We start from the raw sequence: 15,283 nt of genomic DNA on the forward strand, positions 1-15,283 counted from the left end.
ATATACTTATACTTAAAAGAAGTTTATTTCGGCCAAATTTTGAGGCCAGAAAACCAAATTGTGCAGACATACATTAACTATAAATTTTGTATATGACTTTTTTCAGTTACCTGCATATTTTACAAGTTTTCAATGGAAAATTAACTTTCGTTATCTGTTTTCCAATTTTTTTACTGCCATTAATCAAAGTTTTTTGTGAATTCGGATTATATTTGGACTCACAATCCCTATTAGTATGTATATAGTAATTGGAAAAAGAAACCAATTTGGATTGAAGATGGTGATAAACGTTTTTTAACATAGGCAACTTGTGAGACATATACATAATAATATTGTTTGAACTCAACAAAAAACATACAAATATCACAGAAATTATTTTTAATGCGAACTTGCAATAGTTTTGGCTGATTCCTTATAAGATTTTTTATTGCAGATCATGAAAACGAATTAAGATGGACGTATTAAACGGCTTTTAGTAGTTATTATTATTTACAATAATGGGGTATATACCAAAGTTTTCTAAAGTTATTTTAACCAACTCTATTTACTTTTAAATAAATCAATAATAAAAGTGTTTACTTAATTTTACAGAAAAGGAGTAAATATTTCCCGATTCGATACGAAACAGCTCATTACGTCATCGATGAGTTGTATAAAAAATTAGCACGATTGACTAAAATTTTATCCGCATTAGCACAATACAATATTAATTAATGTACCCATAAGCAAATAAAAAATATTAAAAAATTTTTAAATATTGTTTTTAATAATAGGGTAGCCTATGGTACCTTGGGGATAATTTACTTTAAATAACTCTTCCGTTTCTTGAAAAATTTAGCTGTTATCTATTATATGAGACAACAACTGTATAAAGTATGAAACAGCCGTCATATTACACATGACAAATATCAGATTATAAAATGATTCCGGTAAATGTAAAACTAGAAACAATGTTTAATTTCTCAATCGTGTATAAAACATACAACTATAAATTTTTTATCCAAGGTACAACACTCTCTCATATAATAAAAATAATTATTTATTATGAATATTAATATAAACATTTTTGAAATCCCATTAAATATCCAATGATTAATAATGTTTGTTTTATTTACATAATGTAGTGTGCTAAAATATTTTAAAATAAATTAAAATTCATATTATATTTATTAAAATGCAAGTCATACTTAACTAACTATATACTAACTAATAAAAATTAAAATTGGATCGATCGAATTTATTTATTTTTTATTTTTTATTACTTATAATTATTTATTTATATAGATAGTGAAAAGTTCACACGGCCAAACTTATCTATATAAATTTTAATTCAGGGAACATAAATTAAAGCCTTCGATACAAATGAAAAATTTCAAACTATTGCGTTTGGATGGGCATTTATTATTCATTGCCTCCAAAGACATTATTAGATATTCTAAGGCTTTTGAAATGCCGAAAAAAGATTTTTTTCACTGAGAGTTTCTCCAAAGTGAATACCTGCTAACTATCGTCATTTAAGACAAAAATCATCACCAATTATACTTACTAATTCGAGACTTTTATCAAAAATTAGTCATTTGTTATTCAGTTAAATGCAAATGGAAAAATTACATTATAAAGGAAGACAAATATGTCTATTCGGTGTATACCTATTTTTCTGACTTCAATTCATGAATTCTAATTAAATCATTTTGACACTCATTTCACTTAGGGAGAAAAACTACGAAAAGCTTTCGCGTTGTAAAAAAAATAGGAATGTGAATTTTTTAATTAAATTAAAAAAAAAAAGTTTAAAAGTTGTGTTGTATATCACCTTTAGTATTGGACTGAAAGGACATAGGTACAGATCAATTTTTCCTGAAATACTTTTTGAATATTAACAAGTGAAAATAAACAATTGACTGAGTTAATTGTTGAAATACCCTGTATACAACGTGTTCAATATCAGCCATTTATTTGGTTTTCGATAATTTCACAAGTTTTTTCCAGAATTTTTTTCGTTTTTCGAGATTGAATAAGAATATTCAAAGCATATTTTTTTGATAAATGTCTCTATATTCTTTTGATAAATGTATTTTTTTGATAAATGTTTCTAGCTGACCCAAGTAATTACCTCAAATGTTGGCACGCCCCTCACTGTACGGAAAGAAAGGCAATGCTCAGTCTATGTATACTATAATGTCAATGAGATCTATTTATGGCACTAACCGAACATTAGCGCGAAATTTAAGCTTATTCGAACGTTTAAAAGTATGAGATTTCGATTGTAGGCCATCGTAGGTGCAGGTACCTCAATTTAACAATTATTTACTTAAATTTTCGAGATGAATATAATAAATATCTATCAGAAAGTTTAAAAACAACGTATAACAAATAAGAAAATGTAATTAGTAAAATTTTGTCTACACTTAATTTTTTATGTGTGAAAATATATTTATTGAAATCAGTTTGTGAAAAGTGTCCCCTTCTAACTAATGTCTATCTTTCCCCCTGCTTTTGATGACTATACAACATTCTTTTACAATTTTATTTAAAACTTTTTATGTGGAATGGTTTGGAAAAAAAAAGAAGTAGAAAGAAATGAAGTCTATTCATGTTGTTAGTCTTTAAAAACTTGTAAAACGTTAATTAAAAAAAGTGAAAACAAAGAATTGACTGAGTTAATTGTTTACATACCATTTATAAACACTGTCTATACACCTAACTTACATTCCCATATAATACATACTATATAATATTTAAGCCTAATTTGCGCCATCACGGGTAAACAGTAATGTTTTCGAAAAAAAGACCCAATTGACTTATGTTACTCATTTACGAACTCGACTTCACTTTTTAAGCCCTAAGCACGCTATTGAGTTTCATATAACTTTTCGTTTTTGAGTTATCGTGTTGCTAGACAGACGGGCAGACAGACAACCGAAAATAGACTAATTAGGTGATTTTATGAACACCTATATCAAAATTTTGTTGATATATTTCATATATACTTACATGGTATAAAAACTTGGAACTAAACTTAATATACCTTGATATATATTCATATATACATGGTATAAAAAGAGAGTTCTTACTTCTTCAGTAGCGTATATCGATAGATATTTTTTTTATTCAGTTGTCTCCCAATGATACAGCCTCTGGAGACAATAGATTTTTAAAAAATGTAAAGGGGAGGGGTGGGGGTAATTGAATCAATTTAATCAGAAATTCGAGATCAGCGACTTTAATAGCTCCCTTACCTGCCTTAAAAAGGTTTAAATTTTCAAAAAATGGTATTATTTATTTAGGGGGTCTTACTTATGTGGGCTAAAAAGAGGGAGGGGTAACAATTTAAACATTTTAATTGAAAATTCAAGATCAGCGACCCCAAAAACCCCTTTTATACGTCAATTTATTTCACATTGGAATATTTAGTGTAAACGTGCAAATTATAGATTATTTTCTTAAACAAAAAATAATCTTTTTCAAAAGCGTTGTCACATAAAATACGCTCCTGTTATAGTAAATTGTTTGTATCTTCTTAAAAATTTTAAACACGTTTTCCATATTCATCAATAAAAACTGAATTTTAAATAAACAAGAACCTTAAATTTTCTTTCAGTTTTTAAGAAGCGTTTTTAAAGAATGTGATTTTTAACAAAGTCACTTATACATTTCGAAGTCAAAATTATTATAACGAACAACTTATGTCTAAAAATGACGAAAAATTTACTGTAATAATTCTCACCTATTTTTAACTTCAACCACAATTGTCATGTTTCCCGAACGGATAATGAAGCAGTAATAACTTCGGCAGGTTAATCTGCTGTAAGCTTTCTCTTCCATATCTTCTTTGTGTGCTTTCATATTCCTTGACTATTTAGAATTTCAAGGCTTACTGTTCATTTTTATACCATGTAGGTATATATGAAATATATCAAGGGTAGGTATACTAAGTTTAGTCCCAAGTTTGAAACGCTTAAAAATATTGATGCTACGAACAAAATTTTGATATAAGTGTTCATAAAATCACCTAATTAGTTTATTTACGGCTGCCCGTCTGCCTGACTGTCGGTCTGCTCGTCTGTCAACACCATAACTAAAAAACGAGAAGAGCTCGAAAAGTAGCTAACAACGAATATGAATCCTATATTTCAAATTCGAAAATTGTTTTTTATTCGAACATTTAATTTATAATTGACTGCCATCTGTTTTCGACTTACATAACTATATATAACTACAGCTTGTAAATTATAAAGTTTACGGAAAGTTCCAACTTGTAGTTGGTAAGACTGACTAAATCATGACCATAGATAAAACATGTTTATCATTTAAATGCTAACTTCAGTTTGAATTGGTTTTTCTCGTAATTCTACAAAAGTGTGTGATTACAAAAATACGAAGGTAAAAATCTAAAATTATCTAATACATCATTCATTAATATCTTATAAGATTGATTAGTTTTCATATATCCATCATTTCTTTTTATTATTTTCATTATAAATTCACATGATTACATACAAAATTTCGTCAAGTTTTTGCATGGCCTTGTCGTTTTTGATGTTTTCTAATATTATTTGAATTCTTCGTTAATTTTTTTGATATTTCTCATCTTTAATTTTTAAATTTTACATTAATTAATATTGTTTTATGTATCATTCATAGTTTTTGTTAAAATCATTGAATTTCTTTAATTAGACCGGTGTTAACAAAACGCCATTTTAAAGTTTATTTTTAATGCCCTTGTTTTTTATATAAATTTTTTCTGTGTGTATAAACGACAACTTTTTCGTTAAGTTTTTTCTTAAGAAAAAGTTGCTTGGAATTAGGTAATTTTCCCTCGTTAAATTTTGCGTTGTATTACCTAACCTCACATTATAACCTTGAAATATTTTTTCTAGATGCCAGAATTAACAGAACTAAAAGCAACTGCATCAATGACAGATCCAAAAGCAGAAAGTGCCGGTTCAAATACAGAAAGTGAATCTGGATCAATTCCAGATTTAGAAGAAAACACAGAACCAACACCACCACCACCAGTTTTAAAAAATAAATCATCAAAAGCCAAACCAAGTGACGATGATGATGACGATGACGACGATGATGATGAACCAGTTGTGGTTGCATCTGCAGCTGCTGAAGCTGCCGCAGCCGAAGCTGGTTTACCAATTGATATGGTAGTTTCAAAAGCTAAACAGTCAAGAGGTGAAAAGAAAGCACGTAAAATTATGTCAAAATTAGGACTTAAACCCGTACAAGGTGTTGCAAGAGTTACTATCCGAAAATCAAAGAATATTTTGTTTGTTATCAACAAACCTGACGTATTCAAAAATCCCGCCAGTGATACATATATTGTATTTGGAGAAGCCAAAATTGAAGACTTATCACAACAAGCACAGGTTTGTTAAAATGTCTACCTTAAATCCTAAACAGCACAAAATATATTAGGCAACGAAATTGGCTCCAAAAATATTTACTCCACACGCTGACTTGAGCCATTGATTTTTATGTTCTTTGGGGGTAGACTACGATTACGATAACTCATGATCGTTTTAAAGACGCAAACACGAGTCTTAAAAATTTAAAAGTTATGAATACATATAACAAAATTTTAGAGCCTTTTTTATTTTCGGATTTTATTGGAGGCTTTAGATCCTACCATTCAAAATTAATAGTAATATTACTTTCTACATAAAACGGGGCATGTTTTAATTAGTAATTTTTCTTTGTTAATAATTTTCTTATCTTTATAATGCTAAAGGGCAAGGTTTTATCGATAATATAATGATGATTTACCAAGGTTTCGCATAATTTATTTGTCTTAAAACTTTAAAGTTTGAAGAAAAACTTGGCAGACTGATGTATCAGAAATGAATTATTTTTAAAATTAGTACCAAATATGAGTTGAAACTAAATAAAATTATTTTTTTTCAAAGGTTGCTGCTGCTGAGAAATTCAAGAATGAAGCTGCACGAGGAGCCGGTGAATCTTTAACTGGAGCAAGTGGTGCCGGTAGTGTAGCACCTATTGCCGAAGAAAGTGAAGAAGAAGACGCTGCAGGCGGTGCAGATGCCGGTGCAGCGGATGGACCACCAGTTGAAGAAAAAGATATTGAATTGGTTATGTCCCAAGCCGCAGTTACAAGACAGAAGGCGATAAGAGCGCTGCGTAATAATCAAAACGATATTGTTAATGCTATTATGGTAATTATTATTTTTAAATTATCGTAAATTTTTTATGGGATTGATCGCAAAATTCGAAATAGACCTTTTTCATGTGCGATTATCCATTTAGTGTAAGCATGTATGATGATACCCCAAGAGTTTCGCAAATTTTAATCAGAACTATACTGATGTATAATCTTGGCTGTCTGACTTTAAACATTTATTTATTTTCGAAGTTGTATTTGAAAATATTTTTTCTAATATATAATTTTCTTTTGTTTCAGGAACTTACTATGTAACGTTCTCCTAGTTATACTCCTCGCCTTCCGTATATTTTGTTTGTCACACATTTTTGTTTTTGGTACACCAAAACTGTTAAGAAGATTATACTTTTCAGATCGAGGATTTTTCATTTCAAAAATTATTATTCACGTATAATTTTGTTTTTTTCTGTTTTTCATTACATCGTTATTAAGTCATCACCAAACTTCGATGATGTAAGAGAGTAAAATAATATTTGAAAAATACCCGATCTCGGAAAAGTCTCGAAATAATGAATTATATTAATATTAATTTGAACAATGCTGAACGATTTAATTTAGTCATTAAAATATATATTTTTTTTGCTTTGCAATTAATTTGTATGATAAAATGAGTCATTTTACGGTTTTTGATGTACATATGAAAATAATATTTCCTCCCTGAATAAATATTATTACCTACCATGTATTGGTTATAATTTCTATACTCTCCAAAAGTAAAATGTCGATTTTAAAAAATAAAAAGAAATTTAAGTAAGAAAGAACAATATACTGTAAATTTATTTATGTCGTTTTTATTAATATTAATACAAAAATTCTTAATTTTATATTACGAGTTTTTATCCGTTTTTACCTAATTGCTCCAATAGAAAAAAAGTTAGATGTAGGTCCCGAGTTGCTACATTGCTTTCTAAGATGGTACTTTTCTCTTTCGCTGTACCGCTTTTTGCTTAAACAGCCTCCACTTTAAAGATTTTCAAGTTTAGGTAATGGGAAGTCTTCTTTCGTTTAGTTTAAGGTTTTTGATCGTCGATGGTTTGAAATTTTGGGGGTTTGTATAATATCCAGAATGGCAAAAATGACGAATTTCGAAAATAATTGAATTTGGAGTAAAAAAAATAAAACGAATGAACGACCTTCTTTTAGGAACATATTTTTAAAGCGACTGTTTGCATTGAACCAAAAACGTCCATCGATGGGGAATCACATTAAGGAGATGTTTTAACAGAAATAAACAGGAAAATTGGTCATTTCATTCAATGTCCATCCAATACGACCGTGGCACGAACCACCATCTAACCCATAGTCTGTCAATAAAAAATTTCATAAGTTTTTGCATAAGTGTTTTCTTCGCCTAAGGATTTTACTCATACCAATATATTGTCTTTCCATCAAGGACATTAAAAAAATAAGTTTTTTGTAATCATTAATTGTGATAGAAAACAATGCGGCTTCGAACTTTGGATTTGAGTGAATTTAAGATTGAAGAAGAGATTGTATTTGACTGCGAATTTTGTTGAAAATCTTTTTCTTGAATCATTTTTTTAGTCTATTGATCTCATCTATATAATAAATATTTTATATTTTCATGTGCACCGTTGTTAATTTATTGTCATTTTCCTTCAAATCCACAGGGATTCTATCCTTCATAAAGACGACGTATAGAGAGATCTTCTAGGGGTAAAAATTCAAATCACTGAATTTTTTCTTTCCTAAGTTTGAGGGCCAATTGGTCAATATAAGTTCAAGTTACGTGGAAAGAGTTACTTGTCTCAGATATCGAGTTATCTTCCAGCTAAATTTGGCATTAGGGTTATTTTGAATTCTGGGTGGTGCTTCGGATATTCGATTTCTTGATAGCATTATTTCATTATTAATGATGTTATTAATTCCCATGATAATTTGGGTCAATTTATTCTTGCTTTAGCATATGATTTCCAATTCTGGTGGTAAACTTTCAGATAAAGTACTAACATTGTGTAAACTTGAAAGTTTTAAGAAAATGTAAAAATTATTATTTGATAGTTATAAATTTTCTAATGTTTCGGACAAATCGGACAGACTTGTAAATTTATTTCGCGATACATACAAGGATTTTAATTGGTGTTTCTTAAAATATTAAAGCTTTCAGTTTCATTTGTTTTTCAAGATCCAGTTGTGTTTGATCGATTCAGAATTTACTCTTAATTTCATTTCTGGTAGAAAGTATTTCAGATAGATTTTTTATTTCAATTCTGGGAATTTTTGCTATCTTTAAACACTGAAGTTTGTCATCTCAAAATATCCAATTCGTTTGAGTACGAAACGTTCAACGGATCTAATTGAATAAATAATCAATTGATAGACTTTAATAAACCATTTTTTTGTTTAAATATTGAAGATCGTTAATGACAATTATCTATACTTAAAGCTCTTTTGAATTATTAATTTTTTTGTTAACGGTAATGAATATTAATGTCAAAAATGATTTGGGAAAACGTACTTTAGAATCATTCACGAATAACAACAGTAATTGCAAATTGCAAACAGTATTTTTTATCTTAGTTATTAATAATAAAATAATATTTGATCACGTCTGACTTTTTATATGTATAAGTACCTCTTGGTCGTTTTAAGTATACGACTTGAAAAATTATTAAGTATGGGCAAAATCGAGATAGAAAGTAAGTTTTTGAAGAATTATGCGACGGAAAAATTTAATTATTTTTCTAGACTTTTTAAGTATGCTTGAAGGTAGAGTTGTGAACTATATTTAAGAAATTTTCCAAATTTCCCTGAACGCAGCCAATTTTAATGAACATGACATCAAACTGTGAAACTGCTCGTCTTTGGGATAGCACTATAAAAAGAGCCAGAAGGCTTGTTCAGCAGAAATAGGCTGATTTAATACGCATTCGCCTTTATGCGGTCGTACACAAATATTTTGTACGTATCACTACAAGAAGTACTAGAACCAAAATATTCTTTATTAGCATCTACTTTAATTGAACAACAATAACTTTTTATCGAATATTGTGCGTAGTACGTATAGACTTATGAGGCTTCTAGAGCTTTTGATCGAAACTATTATTATTAATTTTATAACAACATGATTTGATTATATTAAGAGGGGGGAAGATTTTACCGCCATAATATTATCGAAGTATGTTGATATCAAAGAGGTTTGTTATTACTTCTATGAATGATATGGAACACTATAGATGGGCAACTCGAAGCTATGTTTACGGCGTATTTTCCCCATTTTGAAATATATTACAATAACTTCTACTTATCACATTTTGAAAAACGGGAATAGGAGAAAAGTACGATTTTTGATTAACAAATGTACGTCGGTTAGTTATAGATATATAACGTGAAAAAAATTGAGGTTAATCAAAATTTATTTACAGTTTTTTTTAGGGAAAAAATGACAAAAAAATAAATTTGTCGATGTAATTTTTGGAATTTACATGCTTAGATATGAATTTGGGCATATAACTAATTTGATTAAAAACTGAAATAGGAGCCAAAAAATTTTAAAAGCATTTTTAATATGGATAGACCAATCTTATAATTAACTATGAAACATACATATCCGATATGGTCTAGTGGCTAGGATACCTGGCTTTCACCCAGGAGGCTCGGGTTCGATTCCCGGTATCGGAATATATTTTTAAATGCCAATTTTTATTCATTTATTTGTTGAAAATATTTTTATAAATACTTTTCATTTTTTCTGAAATATTTTAAAGTTAATTTATGGTGAAACGTTTTCGAACTTTCACAATTTACATTTTACTCATTTTTTTCGTGTTTTTTCTTGTGACCTTTCCATTATGTGTTAATCAGCTAAGCTGGGCAGTGTGAATTAAAAAAAATTAAATTAACGTTATTTTTATCGAATATTTGTTAGATAGTAATAATTTAAATAAAAAAAATTAATATTGTTGAATAAGACAATATTTGAATAATATTGAGAATCTGAAGTCAGTCGTCCCTCAAGGCTGTTTACAGATCGTGGTTCGCAGGTCGTGGGTAATATAATAACCACCACTCAAATTTTTCAGTTTGTTGTCTGTGACTATGTATACTTAGTGATGGGACGAATGCAAATGTTAATCTTTCAAAGGAGCGCTCGCAAATTATTATGGTTTATAAGCCCGTAACAGAAAAAGACACCCATCTAATACCTCAAAAAAATTAAAGTGAAAATGACTGAAAAACATGTAGTTTAATTCAAAAATAAAAAAAGTTAACAATTAACTAATTTTTATTAGTCTGGCGGGCGTAACATGTTTTTCAGTCATTTTCACTTCATAATTTTTAGGTGTTAGATGGATTCCTTTTACTGTGATGGGCTCTTTTATCATTATCCATTAACATAATGCATATAACTCTTCGTTAGCGCAAAAGGGTCCGCCGTATAAGTCCATTAAAAACAAATCGTATAAATCTATTAATAAAACACCGTATAAGTCTATTAAAAGTAAATTTAACTTTGTTTTGATTTGAGGTTAGCTTGCGATAAATCTTATTATGTTGTTTTTTCGTTACATATTCATATATAATTTGAATTTTTCTGGTTAAAAATATTCGCATTGTTTCTTGTCAATGCGAATATTCGTCGCATCACTATTGTATAGTTATTTATTATACATATTCTCTTGATTAGCAATCAGTTTTCTTATAATAATTTCTTATGTAGGCGATGATATCATGTATAATAAAAACCAACAAGGTACTGTTTATAGAAAACAACATTAAACATGACGTCAAATTCTGTTGGAAGGTATATTATAGTTAGTCGGAAGAATACAGGTGAAAACCGTATGAGTTTTAGACAAAAACTTCAATTGTTATAGTCTAACGGACCTTAATTCTGACGCGTATATGATCGTTTCTCGACACTACTCCCTTATCTGAAAGTGTGTAATTCTATCTCTTATCGTTTAGGATCTAAATTGACTATTAAAGCAACCCAGAGAACTAGATCCAATCAGATGTCAGAACTACATAACGAGTTATTAGCCATAATAGATTAAAATGGTCCATCCGTTTAAGCAGAAAACGTTCTCCCTTTCGTTTTCAATTTTCTGTGATCATCACTAGTTTAGTGACAAAAATTTTTTTAAATCATGTTATAAATTTACAGGGGTCAAATTTCCCGGTGTTCCATATCCTGCCGCTGATATTATATTTAGTAATGAGGTCACCTGTAATGTCTATTGTTGAAGTTCTTATCAAGGGCAGTTTTCATTCATTTCTTGGTCGATCTCTCATTATTCATTGACAGGTCCGTAACTAGGGCGTGGTAAAGGAAGCACCCACCCCGGTGCATAAGAAATAGAGGCGTAAAACAAAACATATGTTTTTTACGTAAAACAAAAAGTTTGTAAAGAATCATGTAAAAGGCGTTCATTAATTTTCATAAAGTCATAAAGTTAAAAAATTCGATTTTTTTGATAACACAGTCAAATTTGATCCGATCTTATTGGAATTTTTTTTGAAACCCAGTAATTTTGGGTCATTCTTTTCAGCTGTGATGTAGATTTTTCGCTAGCTATCACTTATGTGCTTAATTCCGGGACAAGGACTCCACATTCTTGAAACCTATTAGAGCCAGGTTAATTTGGATCACAAATTTGAAAAGTATGACCCAAATTTAGTAGGATTACATACTTGGTTTATCAAAATTGGATAAAATTTGAATGTGATAGAGCAAAATTAAATTTTTTGGATTCTGATGACGTCATAAAGTTAAAAAATTCGATTTTTTTGATAACACAGGCAAATTGGATCCGATCTTTTTGGAATTTTTTTTGAAACCCAGTAATTTTGGGTCATTCTTTTCAGCTGCGATGTCAATTTTTCGCTAACTATCACGCAACCTAAATACTTGCCACCGGCGCTATGTACCCTAAAATGAGTCATTGCAGATAGTTACTTAGAATTCATCAATAAACCTTTTTATAATTTCCTTTTTTTACATCATTATGACTGGAGTAAATCTTTAATCTCTTGACTATATGATTATGTGTAGCAGAATTATGGCAGAAATTTATATGAAGAAAAAAACAAATAAACCAAAGTTAGTTTACAGCCCACCAATTTTAAAATACCAACTAGTGATTTTAAATAATGGATTTTACATTTTATAACTGTAACAGTCAAAATTTAAATCATGTGGAGATTTTATTGCGATTAATATCATGACTAATTTCTGTCATTTATTAGAATTGTAAATTTTGTACGTTCCTAGAGTTATTATTAATAACTCAATTTTAGGAATTCATCTTCTGGGTGTATTAGTATTTCTGACAGTAATAAATGTAAGTAAAGAGTAAAAAATTTAAGTAAAATGAGACGACTTAGGAATATCTGACTAGATCTACTTTAGTAACTTGATGCTCTAAGTTTTTAGCAGTTCGTTCAGCAGTTAGCTTTTTTTCGATCTTTTGTTCGCGTGCTTAACATACTTTTTTGAGTTTCTTGAGGCTTTGATTATTTTTCCGTTGTTACTTTCGAGAAAGTTCTTTGCTTGAACGACTGTATTGATCTTCTAAAAGTAAGATTCTTTCGCAATAGAAATGATCTTCTAAGCCACATAAAGGTGTTTATATGAAAGGGCATATGCCCTTTCATGTATGGGACATATGCGGGACATATGATCCCGCTATTTATTCACTCCTAAACTTACCATACCAATCACGTTGGTTTTATTGCTCTAGTTTGTATTTTAGTTTTTATTTTTGAAAGTTTGGAGCTTTTGAGAATCTTTTACTCAATTTTTTGAAAAACTGCGTTTGGGATTTATTTAAACCAACAGTTTTTCTTAAAAGGTAGATGGTTTGAAAGGGCGATGGATTTATTGAACAAAATGCATGGCAATTTAATTTTTGTGGGGAAATCTTAGATCTTGCTTTTATGTAAAATTTCGGGGGAACTTAAACTTTTCAGAAAACTCCATATACAAAATTCACAAAATTTTTTCGTATTTTGTTTTTCTTCATCTTTGGGGTAGTTTCGTGGTTATGATATCACAGTAGATATAATCTTGGTGGTGTTGTTTTTGCAACCCTGAAAAGTTTTCTTTTGTTTTTCCCTATTCACTCTAATTATGCAATCAATTGATTTAGGTACGCATGAATTAATAACAATTGGAGGTTAAATCGTAAACCATGGAAATAAAATTTTCATCACATCTCAGAATAATAATTCGCTTATAAATAATATTTAACCAGAAATAATTAAAATAATTAAAAAATTTGTTGCATGGTAATTATTAACTAACAAAAATTTATTAATTATTTAGATAAAAAACTTTAATTGATTTTACCATTTTACTATGAAATAATCTTAGTGAAGCGAATTGATATAAATATTGTCTAATAACAAATCAGTGATGTATATGATCTTTAAAACCTACACCAATAAATTTTTGACTTGTATTAGTTGACAATTATCTTATGTACTTTAATTGCGTAGGAATGTATTTTCTACAGCTTTGCTGATTATTTTAGTAAAATTAAATAAACCAAAAATTTCAAAATTTTTTGTTTTTGTCTCGTTTTAAAACTCTAAAGCTCATTAGCCGTAGAATGCTGAAGTTGGCGTAGAAGTTATGTGATGCCAACTTTGTTTTACTTTATAAAGGACCTCGCACAATATTGTGGAATGATAGTTTAAGTCTTTCTGAATAAAAGTTCCCATGGTCAAAAGTCATGAAAATGATAATGAAATGATAGCATTTCATGTTTTCGCTAAATTAAAATTAGATATTTGTACTTATTTATATAATAAAAATTATTGTAATTTAATTGTCAAAAATCATGTATGTATATATGTAGCTGAAAATATTGATCTTAACACTTCATATTAGTGATCCATTGAACATTTAACACTGTTTCTTCTTTGAATTTCGTAACATATTCTTCAAAAAAACAAGAATTAAAAAACAACACCCTTACATTAAAAAACACATGTATGCATATAGCTATACATATCTGTATATGTATTTGCCTATACACACGTAGGCATATATTACACAAATAAGTACATTTTCCAACTATAATTTAGCTATAACATGAAATCCTGTCATTTTCATGACTTGTGACCATGGGAACTTTTCTTTAGACTATCATTTGACAAAAGTTTGACCGAAATGCAGATTACATCTAATTTGTGCGAGGTCCTTTGGTGGTAGCCTAAGGATATCATATAATTTTCTATTTCGATTTTCGATTTGAAAACAAGAACTTTCTATCAAGAAAGATAATAATTATAATAATAAGACAAGTTTGAATAGAAGAGATTGATTGAATGAAAATATTTATATGTATATAAAATAATATTTTCTAATCAATTAATATTGTTTGCGGTATCTTGCGAATCCAAGTCATTGACATATTTATTTTAAGAAAAAACTTTCATCACGTAATAACCGCGAATGTTTTATTATTATATCTTAGTTCTTATACTTATAAATGTCTGATAAAGAAATAAATCAGTTTCACTTCATTGCATTTATTCAATTCATTTGAATAGGCGATTATGCGTGAATTTAAAGATGCATTTTATATACCTAAAACGCGTTTTCTTCTTAATTTTATCGATAACACAGATATAATAAAACAGGAACTTTTCAATTGTTTGGTATCTAATTGACTATAATCAAAGAAAATTACTTTGATAACTTAAGCGAAAGGGGAGATGAAGCGACTGCAGTTCAAAATATTAACTGGGAAACTGTCCAAGAAAGGAAAAAATACACGTAAAAACTTTTTAAAAATAAGACCCAACAAAAGATAAGGAGGCTTTCTTTTTTAGGCACCGAACTTCCTTTTATAGGTGTTTGAAAATCGCTACAATTACTAATGGACAAACCATATTTGAACAAGCGAATAGATTTTCATTGATGAGAGTCAATTTCTGATTAAATCATCTTTCAAATATTCGCAATTAATTGCGTTTTGTAGCTATATATCTTCCTCTTAAGGAATTAAAAAGTATGTCTAAGCTCAGGATAATATTAATTCGACCGTTAGGTACTTTAAAACTTATATTTTGAAATCATATACATTTTTATTTTATAATAATACATTTTTAATTGAATTATATATT

General features: G+C 28.8%; 1 protein-coding gene and 1 non-coding gene across 3 annotated transcripts; both read left to right on the forward strand.

Annotated features, from left to right (window-relative positions):
* The first annotated feature begins 4,244 nt into the window (after positions 1 to 4,244).
* LOC123299747 (nascent polypeptide-associated complex subunit alpha) lies at positions 4,245 to 6,941 on the forward strand. 2 transcript variants are annotated; one of them, XM_044882077.1, is made up of 4 exons: positions 4,245 to 4,383; positions 4,881 to 5,378; positions 5,916 to 6,182; positions 6,428 to 6,941. In XM_044882077.1, exons 2-4 carry the CDS (start codon positions 4,881 to 4,883, stop codon positions 6,440 to 6,442), a joined length of 780 nt encoding a protein of 259 aa, XP_044738012.1. In that variant the 5' UTR covers positions 4,245 to 4,383; the 3' UTR covers positions 6,443 to 6,941. The 2 variants fall into 2 exon arrangements, with proteins under 2 accessions (XP_044738012.1, XP_044738010.1); XM_044882075.1 differs by lacking the exon at positions 4,245 to 4,383 and adding an exon at positions 4,668 to 4,808.
* A 2,816-nt stretch (positions 6,942 to 9,757) lies between these two features.
* Positions 9,758 to 9,829, forward strand: Trnae-uuc. Its single transcript has one exon. It is a non-coding gene; the product is annotated as a tRNA-Glu (tRNA).
* The last annotated feature ends 5,454 nt before the right edge of the window (positions 9,830 to 15,283 follow it).

This window comes from Chrysoperla carnea, chromosome 5 (assembly GCF_905475395.1).
Source record: "Chrysoperla carnea chromosome 5, inChrCarn1.1, whole genome shotgun sequence".
NCBI classification, from domain to species: domain Eukaryota; kingdom Metazoa; phylum Arthropoda; class Insecta; order Neuroptera; family Chrysopidae; genus Chrysoperla; species Chrysoperla carnea.